The following is an 11,949-nucleotide window of genomic DNA, read 5'->3' as shown; positions in this document are numbered from 1 at the left end:
GTTGATAAACCTGGCAGAGCATGTTCAGCTGGAGACTAATCCGTTTTAGTAGCAACACCCTAGGGGAGAGATAAGGGGATCAATCCACTGTTAACTCTCTCTTTATTGTAATGCTACCACTAAAATTGCAAATGTGGCACCCTCCACACACCCCTCCACATGGAGATTAGCTTTGAAAACATTCACTCCTTAAACATCAGATAATAGAATCACTTTAGCCCAAAGAACAAACAAAAAAATCTGGTTGGTGCCTTTGCCCCACCCTCAGAGAGTTATTTGGCCTGGAGCGAGGCTTAGATAGGATTTTTTTTTCTCTCTCTCTCTGTCTTTGCAGAGAGAGGAGAAGAAGGAAGGGAGAGAAACATCAGTGTGAGAAGGAAACTTTAGTCAGTTGCCTCTCCTATACTCACTGATCAGGAACCCAACCCACCAACACACATATGTGCCCTGAGCAGGAATCAAAGCAGCCACCTTTCACTTTGGAGGACAATGCCCTCTCCACTGAGCCACACAGGTCAGGGCTTAGAGAGGGTTTTTTTAAAGGCTTCTCCAAGAGACATGGAATATTATTCAGCTTTAAAAAAAAAAAAAGAGGAAGTCCTCCCAGGTTGGGGTGGCTCAGTGGATTGAGTGCTGAACTGTGAATGGAAGGATCACCCCATTCAAGGCACATGTCTGAGTTGCATGCCAGATCCCCAGTAAGGGGCGCACAAGAAGCAACCACACATTAATGTTTCTCTCCCTCTTCTTCTCCTTCCCTTCCCCTTTCTCTAAAAATAAAATAAATAAATTCTAAACAAAAAAAGAGGAAATCCTCTCACACACTGTAACACAGATGAACCTTCAGGACATTATGCTCAGTGAAATAAACTAGACTCAAAAGCACAAATACTGGGATTGGAGACGGAAAGGAGAATGGTGAGTGCCGGGTGCTGGGGGAGGGAGGGGGAGCTGTTGTTTGATGAAGACAGAGTGTCTGTTTTGCAAGATGAGAAAAGCTCTGGAGACAGAGACGGGCGGTGGTGATGGTTGAACCATATTATGAAGGTGCTTAATATCGGTAGTAACTCTGGACTGTGCGCTTAAAATGGTTCAGATGATAAACTTCATGTTACATGTAGTTTATCACAACCAAACCATTTCTAAGTATTTTTAAAAGACTAGTTTGGGGAAGTGGATGAAGGAAGGACGGTGGCCAGACAAGTGTGCACCTCTCTCCTCCTTCCTCAGGTGTGTCTTTCACCTGACTCCTCTGAGCACAGGAGATGGGTCTCTCACCTGCCGGGAGTCACCAGGACACATGAAGGGTGACTCACACCTGGAATGAGGGTCTTCTGTCCTTTCAAAGACCTCCCTGTCTCCCACTGTGCATTGTAGCCAAGGGTGGCCAGATGGTGAAAATGAAGCACAGGTCTCCCCCTCCCCCGGCAATATTCTCTTCCCCTCCCACTGGTTGAGTGCAACCAAAGACAAGACTCTAAGTGACAGGTGAACCGCTATGTAGAATGAATCTGGGTGTCTCCGTCATGAGAAGAGCATCCCTGGCTGACTGGAGATACCCTCCTGGGACATTGGGTGAAGAAGAAAACATTTTTATTGTGTTGGAGTTATTGCAGCTAGGATTGGCTAACTTTCCAGGTCAAGGGTGAAATAATAAACATTTCAGGCTTGCCTTGGTTGGGTAGCTCAGTTGGTTAGAGCATTGTGCCGATATGCTAAGGTTGCAGGTTCAATCCCTTGTCAGGGCACATACAAGAAGAAGGCATAAATTCATGGAACAACAAATCCATGTTTTTATCTCCCTCAAATTAATAAACAAAAATTTTTAAAAGACATTTTAGGCTTTGCAGCCTCTGCCTACATCATTCTGCTTTGTTCTTTCTCTACCACTTGAAAGTGTAAAACTTGCTCTGGCCCCTGTGGCTCAATTGGTTGAAGCATTCACCAGTACACCAAAAGGTTGGGGGTTCAGTTCCCAGTCTGGGCATATGACTGGGTTGTGGTTTCCACACTCTAGTCCAGGCACATATGGGAGAAGGCCTACCGATGTTTTTCTCTCACATCAATGTTTCTCTCTCTCCCTTTCTCTCTCTCTCTGAACTCAATGGAAAAAAATGTCCTCAGGTGAGGATAAAACAAACAAACAAACAACTAATGGACCATGAAACACAGAGAAGGTCAGATACCCAGGAATGGACAACAGCCAGAAACTGGAATTAAATTTAGGTCCTTTCATTAGATAACCCAAGATCTCTTGTTTCCAAAAACTTATTCCCACACCTGACCCTATCATCCTTGATTTTGCTACCCCCAATAAATTACCATACTAATTAATAAAAGAAGACATTGATTATTTTGGAAAAATTATTCTCTCCATTCTGCTTCATACCTTGAAAGGCAAGCATGATATATTTTGGAGAATCTTTTCAAGTCAAGATGTCATAGCCTCTCTGAGTGGAAAGGCACATTAATATTGTATCATTCAAGAGCTCATGTTCTGATCAAATGATTCCCAAAGAAGACAGGTACTTCCAATGGACTGCAGGAATGCTTCCCTATTGGCCCCAGAATTTGCTAAGTGGTTCCAGAATTATTCTTGACTCTGTTCACTTACTTTATACTTTTTCCTAAAATAAATCAGTAAAACCTGACACAGGTCAGGGACTTTGGAGACAAATTCACCAAATGTTCCAAATTTTCTTCATGAAATCTGGGGATGGGATTTCAGGATCTTTGTCTGGGTAGAGGGGTCTAGACTGGGTCTCAGAAGGAGTCACAGAGGAGAATGATGAGGAGTAGAATCTGGAGATGCCTATGAAGGCAGGACCACTTCCTCCTTGGGGATGTTCTTGTGGAGCACACCCAGATCTGGGGGCAAGAAAGAGGTGGATTTAGACTAGGTGTGCGCCCCACTACTCCCTGAGCTTGGGGGTGGAACTGGGGAGAAAGACCTCTTTAGTTCATCTCAGATCCAACAGCCTTCCCTTTCCTCCCCCTTTTTCCATTTTTGTTCAACCTTTTCTTTGTTTTCATCCACCCACACATTCCCCTGTCCCAACTCCATGTTTTATTTATTTTTTTAAAGTTATTGATTGACTTGAGAGAGAGAGAAACATCAATTTATTGTTCCACTTATTTATACACTCATTGGTTGATACCTGTGTGTTCCCTGAACTAACACCAAACCTGTAACCTTGGTGCATTGGGACGACACTCTAACCAGCTGAGCTGCTCTGCCAAGACTCCACCTCTATGTCAAGAAGCCACATGTTGGTTATGGGTATTTTCAAGGTTGGGCAGAAACGAGTGAATTCAGAAGACATGGCATCTCCTGGGTGGTAAATGTTCAATATATGCTTTTCAAATGAATTAAGTGCAGTTGAAATAAAACCATGGGGTTAATTTCAAAAAAGTAGAGAAGGAAATGGAATGGGGCTGAACAACCAACTGTAGGAAGGCAAGCAAAGCTGGAGCTTGAGCATTGATCTTGATCATGGCTGGGTGGGATGGTGGCATGTGCAGCCTATACTCGGGCATTTAGTTCAGTTACTTAACAAATATTTACTAAGGACTCATTATACTAGGCAGTGAGCAAGACAAAGGAGCTCTCTCCTCAAATGGAGCTGTAGATTTTATTGGGAGAAGGTGGAGAATGAACAGATAAATATATGAAGCAAGGAGGAGTCATACAGTGATCAATGTTACTGTTGGAATATAATGAGATGGAAAAAAATAGAGAAAAAGGAGCTTTGTTTCAGGGAAAACATCTGAGGAGGAAGTGGAGACTGAAATGATTTCTGAAGGACAGGAAGGATCTGGCAGTGCAAAGCTCTACAACCAGAACTTTCTAGACTGAGCCAATAGTGGATGCAAAGCTCCCAGAGTGAAAGGGACCCAGTGTTTCAAGAAAGTAGATTTCAGGCCAGATGGACATTCTGAGTTGAGAGTAGGGGTGGTGGTTGTAAGGGGGGTTCATGGTGGATCCCTGTTTCTTCTCCACCCTCCCTGACTTTCAGTGCTCTGTCTGCCACTTCACTTTTCTCCTTCTCATGTTTATTTCTTTCTCCCATATGTCCCCTGCCTTTACCTCCAATCTCTGGTTTGGCGAAAGTCTCCTTCCAAGTCCTCCTGGAGACAGGCTGAGGGTGGAAATAGGGCAACTCATCTAGGAACAAAGCCAAAAATCAGTCTGTCTTCAACAGGACTTTATACTACTTCCTTATTTTCTTGGGATTAAAGTACTAAGTGGATCTCATTGAGGGGTGATTTTGCCCCCCTCGGGACAATTGACAATGTCTGCAGACATTTTGGTCATCACAACTTGGAGTTTGTTTTGCCCTCTAGTGGGGGAAGGCCAAGATGCTGCTAAACACCCCCTAATGCACAGGATGCCCCCACAGTACAGGAGGACCCAGCCCCAAATGTGAACACTGCAGAAGCTGAAAATCCTGCCTCAGATACACTCCACTGACCCCATTTTTTCAGGTGCCAACCATGAGAAAATCAGGTCCCATTCACAGGCTGCACTCACTGTGGACATACTCCGGTGTGCAAACCCCTGTGCACTTCTGAGATCCTATCCCTCAAGATGTGGAGTGAGAAGGGGAGGGAAATCTCAAAGATATTACATGGTCAGGCAAGAAGAGGAAATAGCAGGAGCTGGGGCAACCAGGGGGAAGTGGCTGGGGAGGGGGTCTTGAAAGTGTATAACTTTACAAATAACAACCATGACTCATTTTGTTCCTCCCCTATGCTGACTCCTGTCTGAGCATTTGAACAGTCTTCCAAGGAGTGCATGGCCCCCGCAGCGGTCAATTCCCAAAGACTCAGTGGGGACAGGGAGGGCAGTAATGAAGGTGACTCACCGGTGGCCTTCCACAGGGTCTGTAGGGTTGTCACCTTCTTCCCGTCCTGCTCAGCACTCTGGAGCAGGAGCACTGGGGCTGAGAATTGGAAGGAGAACAAGGCTGGGTGGTCCTTGGAGGGTAATGATAACTCTGTTGTGACCATCCCTACTTGCCAGTGAGGAAGGACACTGTGACTCTGGGAAGGAAATTCACCTGCTCACAAGGACCACTCCAAGTGGCAGAAATGGCATCTGAACATGCCTGGATCCATCTGGATCCGGGTCTCAGGTGCCTTCCACCACACCATGGTGGGAGGCAGGGTTTGCTTGGATCATCAAATGAGGACCAGGATAAACCCTGCTCTGAGCTCCACAGGGGTTCTCCTCATGTCACGAGATTGCCACTAGGCAGCACATTGACAAGCACCCAGTAAGGATGTTCATGGAGACATGGGGAGTGAGGGATGGAGGAGTTTTCCCAACATCCTTATGAGGCAAGAGCCATCTTGTACCCATTGCAACAGATGAAGAAACTGAGGGAGGTGAAAGTCACACACCAAGCAAGTGGCAGAGCTGGGACTTGAACCCAGTGCTCTGACTTCAGCTTGGGAATGAAACCCGTGGACTTTAGTGGATGTGGGTTGAGGGTCCAAGCCTGCCAGGGATGGAGCGCTCAGAGAGGCTCACTCACCGGGACCCAGAAGGTAGCCAGCACTCTGGGCGACCAGCCGCCTCAGCCCTGGACAGAGATGGAGAGATCAAGACCCAAAGAGACAGAGAAGGTGGCGGGCACCCCACAAGTCAGGGGTAATGTCAATGTGCCACCTCCCCCCTCCCAGGATCTTGCAAGGATGAACTCAGTTCACCCTCTAGTTCTTTAAAAATTTATTTGAGAGAGAGAGGAAGTAGGGGCAGGGGGAGAGAGAGAGATAGATCAACTTGTTTTTCCACTTATTTATGCACTCTTTGGTTGCTTCTTGTATGTGCCCTGACAGGGGATTGAAACCACAACCTTGGCATATCAGGACGATGCTCTAACCAACAGAGCTAACAGTTCAGTAGTTTTACAAAGAACTTCCAGGGACAAAGGGATTAAGCAGTTTTGCCAGAATTCCTGCTGCTAAAAAGTTGCAGAACCAGGATTTGTACCTCAGTGGGGGTCTCCACCGCCCAGAACCAGAGATCCTCACAGTGTGGTCTGGGACACGAGTTAGGGGTTAGGGACCAGGGCTCCTGAAGGGAAAGGCTGAGGTGGGACTGAGTCCTCCGCATGTGGACCACGCCCTCCCCTGGGGCAGTTAGGCCGGCTCCGGGGGGTGGGGGGAGCGGGGGGCTTGGGTGGCGTCTTCCGGAGCGGGAGCGATGCTAATCTTCAGGACGTTTTTTCCTTTGAGTAAACTGAACCCTGACGCCCTGGACTTCAGCTGGATTCTCTAGTCTACCCCCGTGAGCCAAGGAGAGGAAGTCAACTCCTTGTCTTTCTGGACCTATTTTTACATCTTTCCCCCCACGCCCGGGCTCAGCCAGAAACATCAGAAACCGGTGCTGGAGGCGGCTCACCCAGGGCCGCGGTAGCAAGTAGGGGGTCACCACCAGGCTGAGCAGGACAGTGAGCAGCAGGACCGGACAGACAGACGGAGCCATCGCTGGGCCGCAGGGCTGAGCGTCTGCAGCAGAACACCTCCGAGAGAGGGTGGTGAGTTTTTTATTTCAATTTTGGGGGCATAATCAACATGCAGAAAAAAAGTACACATTGTAAAAACTGCAAAGAGATGGTGGTGAGTTTATTTTATTTTAGCTTTGAGGAGTATAATCAACATGCAAAAACATTGCACACTTTTATTTCATTGTAGCTTTTGGGGGGTATAATCAACATGCAAACAATGTCAAAGTCATCATTTTGCTGAGTTTGGATGCAGGCACATGCCCGGGGAAGCCCATCAACCACCCTCAAGGCAAGAGCCAGCCTTGAAATGCCTGACAAAATCTCCTTGTGTTTGTTTTAGCTATTTGTTTGTTGTGTCAACATGAGAGCCATTAGCCTGACGTGTTTTTCTTCCTGTTTTATTGAGGTTATAATTGACATTAGCTTTCAAGTGTTCAGCATAATTACTTAGCTCACATATACTGCAAAATGATTACTGCAATAAATTCAGTTCACGTGCATCAGGTTAGGTATGAAAATCTTTGTTTCCTGTGATGAGAACATTTCAGATCTACTCCCTCAGCCACGTTCAAATACAGTGTCGTTAGCTAGAGTTACATTATGCCCCCAGCACCAATTTTTCTTGTAACTGGAAGTTTATGCCTTTTGACCCCCTCCCCCACCTCCACCTCTGTCAACCACCACAACCCGATCTTTTCTGTGAAGTTTTGTTTGTTTTAAATCCTCACCCAGAAATAAATTTATTCATTTTAGAGAGTGAGAAGAGGGAGAAACAGCAATCAGTTCCCTCCCGTATGCGTCCCAACCAGGATTAAACCCTCAACCTTTTGGTGTTTCAGCCAACTGAGCCACTCGGCCAGGGCTATGATTTTTTTTTTTATTCCACTCACAAATGAGCTCATACCATTACAGCATTTGTTTTTCACTGTCTGAAAGTGCCTCATTGTCAGACAGTCCTCCCACCCATTCCCAGCCCTGCCCTGTCCCCTGCACCCCTGCCACCGCTGACCCCCCTCCCCGGTGCTCCACCTCCCTGGAGTTGGTCTAGGTCTCCTGGCTCTGCGAGTCCAGCTCTGTGACACCAGCTTTTATGCCTCTGGAGAGGCCAAGAGGACGAGGCCGTGGTGGAGGGTGAGGAGGTGAGGGGAGGACAGCCAGTGCGGAGGATGGGTGTGGGTGAGGAGTCACCCACGCCAGGGGCTTTTATTCACTGGCCGGTGAAGTCGGGACAGGGACGCATCCCACAGGGAAGAGTTTCTCTGCCTCAGTTTCCCCCTTTCTATCCCAGATGCATGCTGCCTTCCTCCTCCCTCTATGACTAGTGTTGCAGACTCTGAGTTTTATTCAAGAATCATGCCCTGCCCCCAGCCTGGCCAGGTGGCCCAGATGGTTGGAGCATCATGACATAGACCAAAAGGTTGCATGTTCAATCCCCACTTCAGAGCATATACCTGGGTTGTGGGTTCAATCCCAGGTCAGTGCACAGACAGAGGTGTCTGATCAATGTTTCTCTTTCACACTGATATTTCTCTCTTTCTCTCTAAAAGCAATGAAAAAAATGTTTTTGAGTGAGGATTAAAAAAAAAAAAGAATCACTCCCTCTGTCTCTCTGTATCCGAGTAGGTTTGTGCCTCAATTTCTCCCGGGTGTCCCTGCAGCTGCATGAGTCTCTTGCCATCTTGCTGCCTCCATTTCTCCTCTCCTGTGTGAAACACCTTGTTTGGACCCCAGTCAGTATTTGCTGGGTGAACAAATCAAATGTGTGTCTGTGCCCTGGCTGGTGCAGCTCAGTGGATTGAGTACAGGCTGCGAACCAAAGAGTCGGTGGTTTGATTCCCAGTCAGAGAACATTCCTGGGTTGTGGGCCAGGTCCCCAGTGGGAGATGCACGAGAGGTGACCACACACTGATGTTTCTCTCCCTTTCTTTCTTCTTCCCTTCCCCTCTCTCTAAAAATAAATAAATAAAATTTATTAAAAAATGTGTGTCTCCATATGTGATGTTCTCTCTCCTTCTCTGTTTTTCTTTTCTTAATTTTTGAACATTTATTTCTCAGTGACACTGAACATACTGAACTATATTAGTTTCAGGTACACAGCCCAGTGATGAGATGTTTACCTACCTCGTGAAGTGATCACACTGGTATTCCCAGTGCCTGCCTGGCCCCATCCACAGTTAATACAATATTATTGATTATATTCCATGGACTGTTTCTGTTTTTCTTTCTTTTTTAAAAAGTCATTGATTAGAGAGAGAGAAATTTGTTGTGCCACTTGTTTATACACTCATTGGTTGATTGTTTATTTTTAAGATTTTGTTTATTTATTTTTAGAGAGAAGGGAAGGGAGGGAAAGAGGGAGAGAAACATCAATGTGTGGTTGCCTCTCATGCGCCCCCTACTGGGAACCTGACCTGAACCCAGGCATGTGCCCTGACTGGGAATTGAACCAGGGACCCTTTGGTTCACAGGCCAGCACTCAATCCACTGAGCCATACCAGCCAGAGCTCTTTGGTTGATTCTTATAAGTGACCAGACTGGAGGTCAAACTCACAACCATGGCATATGGGGCTGACGCTCTGACCAATGGAACCACCTGACCAGGGCCTGTTTTTCGATGTACCTCTCTCAGTCTTTCTCTCCCTCTTGGGCCCAGCGGCCGCAGTTTGTCAGAAGAAAGAACCTTGAACGAAGAGGGCATGTCCCCCTGGCCCTGCCCTTTGCTTCTCCAATGCCTGACCAGTCTCCTCATCTCTGTGGGGTGCTCTGGGGTGCACAGCCCCCGAGACCCTGGCCCATTTTCTGCCATCTGTGTCTCCCTCTCTGTCTTCATTGCATCCTCCCACCCCCAAGAAGGGGCCTTTCTGGTCCCAATCCTGCGAGGAGTGAGAGGAGAAACTGAGGACTTCAAGCAAAGAGCCTTGTGGGCTCCTGACCTGATTTGGCTCCTTACCCTCAGTTGCCTGTGCCTGGTCAGGAGAAGGAGTGTGGGGGGCAGGGGGGTCTGCTGCTAGGAGGGCAAGTAACAAGGGGCTGTAAATGGCTTTGCTTGGAAAGAGGCTGGAGGAGGAGGGGGGCTTTGGGCTAGGGATGGAGAGAGGGACAGATGGTGCTGAGGGGAGGTGGTTACCTGGAGACTGACGGAGGCTTGGAGAAAACAGTCATAAGACCTCACATCCCCTTTAGTTTATGTTTATTTTTTTATTGCTTTAATTTGTTATTCCACTTATGTATTCACTGGTTGCTTTAAAATTTTTTTTTACTTACTGATTTGAAAGAGAGAGATTTGCTGTTCCACTTATTGATTCATTCATTGGCTAATTCAGTTTTAAAAATATGTAGTTATAAATTTATTTATTTATTTACTTACTTATTTATGTGGCCGAGATGTTTGCTGGTGATAACTTTTTGAAAACATCCATATTTTGTCATCACCTTTCTTTTTTTGTTTTTTTAGTTTAATATTTATTGTATTTTTTACGTTACTTTATTCCCTTATGCCCTACTCTGTATGTGGAATCTAATGAACCAACAAAGAAAAATGGAGACAGTCTCATAGATGGAGAGCAGGATGACAGCTAGTGCGGGGGAGGAGGTTAGCAGGTAGAGGGATTGAGCAAGAAGGAAAAAGGACTCACAGACCTGGACAAAAGTGTGGCTGAATCTTGTAGGTGCCTTGACTGGAGATTGAACCCACAACCTTGGTGTATCAGAATGATGCTTTAACAGAGTTACTCAGCCAGGACTGACCCCACACCCTCTTTAGCCAGTTTGTGAGAATTAAATACAGAGGGTCCAAATCTCATGCAAACCCCCCCAAAAGGTGTGGACACCCGCCGCTCTTTTCCTATTACAGTTACTGAGCTGAGTTTCCGCCTTGAACTCACGCCCTGAGCAGTAATGTGGAAACGTGGACATGAACGCCCATTTCCCTGGGCTGGGCACTGGAGCTGTGTCTGATGTGTATTTGGCTCCTGTTGGCAATGAGTCTGCGGGACTTAATCAGAATAGCTGCAGTTTCTCTCTGTGCTGCAGGGGACCTTATGCTGTGCCCGGCCCCAGGGGCACGGCAGGGCCTGGGGTCCAGGCTGATCCTTCCTTGTTTCCTCCTTTTCTCCTTCCATGCTTCCTTCCACAGAAGGGATTTTGTGCCTCAATGTACCAGGTCCCTGTCCACAACCAGTTAAGCCCCTGACGTAATTATTCCAGCCAGCGAGAGGAAAAAATATTTGCATTTCTTTGGATAAATACCCAAAAGTGGAATTGCTGGGTCCTTCTTTGTCTCTTGCTAGAGCTTTTTTTAAATTTATTTTTTCCATCACAATTTATCTCCCCTATACCCTCTGCCACCTCCACCCACACCACTCCCTCCTCCAATCACCACACTGTTATCCGTGCATCCATTAGTTCTTTGTTTGTTTGTTTTTTGCTCAATCCTTTTCCCCCTTTCCCCCAGTCTTTGTTTATTTTTGTATTAAAATATTTTATTTATTTATTCTTAGAGAGAGGGGAAGGAAAAAAGAAAGAGAGGGAGAGGAACTTCGATGTATGGTTGCCTCTCACACTCCCCCTACTGGGGACCTGGCCCACAACCCAGGCATGTGTCCTGACTGGGAATCAAACCAGCAACCCTTTGGTTTGCAGGCCGGCACTCAACCCCCTGAGCCACACCAGCCAGGGCTCTCCAGCCTTTGTTTTAGAGTGTATTTTGTCTGATATAAGTGTTGCTACCCCAGCTTTTTTGTTTCCCTTTGGATATCTTTTCCATTCATTTACTTTCAGTCCATGTGTGTCTTTCCACTGGAAGTGAGTCCTTGCAGACAACATATGTGAGGGTCTTGTTTTATTATCCATCCAGCCACCATATGCCTTTTGATTGGAGCCTTTAATCCACTCACGTATAAAGTAACTATTGATAGGTATGTATTTATTGCCATTTTATTATTCATATTTTAATTTTCCCCCTTCATCTTAAAGTAGTCCCTGTAACATTTCTTGCAAAGCTGGTTTGGTGGTGATGAACTTTGTCAGCTTTTTCTCATCTGGGAACCAGACGGTGATACTAGTGTATTCACCCAAGCAGAATGCACCTCGCTCAGGGCAGGAACTTGACTTGTTCACTGCAGCACCTTCAGTGCTTTGAGTTAAAATCAGCACCCAGCCCTGGCTGGTATAGCTCAGGGGACTGAGTGCCAGCCTGCAAACCAAAGGGTCTCCAGTTCGATTCCCAGTCAGGGTACATGCCTGGGTTGCAGGCCAAGTCTGCAGTGGGGAGTGCATGAGAGGCAACCACACATTGATGCTTCTCTCCTTCTCTTTCTCCTTCCCTTCCCCTCTCTCTAAAAAAAAAAGTAAAGTCAGTGACTAGAATTCTTGTCTTCAACTGTCATTGGGGAGAGAGACACTGATTGTGACACCCAGAGAAAGGGTCACGATGTCC

At 46.6% G+C, this 11,949-nt stretch overlaps 1 protein-coding gene across 1 annotated transcript; it reads right to left on the bottom strand.

Annotated features, from left to right (window-relative positions):
• Positions 1-2,812: 2,812 nt before the first annotated feature.
• LOC123825879 (galanin like peptide) lies at positions 2,813-6,490 on the bottom strand. The gene is made up of 4 exons (XM_045849534.1): positions 6,407-6,490; positions 4,866-4,923; positions 4,088-4,165; positions 2,813-2,868 (listed from the first exon to the last, which is right to left on the bottom strand). The coding sequence occupies exons 1-4, from the start codon at positions 6,488-6,490 to the stop codon at positions 2,813-2,815; spliced, it is 276 nt and encodes a 91-aa protein (XP_045705490.1).
• Positions 6,491-11,949: the final 5,459 nt, after the last annotated feature.

This window comes from Phyllostomus hastatus, unplaced genomic scaffold (genome assembly GCF_019186645.2).
Source record: "Phyllostomus hastatus isolate PE091 unplaced genomic scaffold, TTU_PhHast_1.1 phas_contig_133, whole genome shotgun sequence".
NCBI classification, from domain to species: Eukaryota; Metazoa; Chordata; class Mammalia; order Chiroptera; family Phyllostomidae; genus Phyllostomus; species Phyllostomus hastatus.
Note: the sequence above shows the minus strand (reverse complement) of the source record. Positions and strands in the feature narration are given on the sequence as shown.

Bases quoted from the DNA above. Each gene is read 5' to 3' on its own strand.
- LOC123825879 (XM_045849534.1), bottom strand. From the start codon at position 6,490: ATGGCTCCGTCTGTCTGTCCGGTCCTGCTGCTCACTGTCCTGCTCAGC. The intron at 4,166-4,865 runs GTGAGTCACCTT...CTTTGTTCCTAG, and splicing joins GACCCTGTGGAAGGCCACCG to ATGAGTTGCCCTATTTCCAC. The intron at 2,869-4,087 runs GTAAAGGCAGGG...TCTTGCCCCCAG, and splicing joins CGCCAAACCAGAGATTGGAG to ATCTGGGTGTGCTCCACAAG.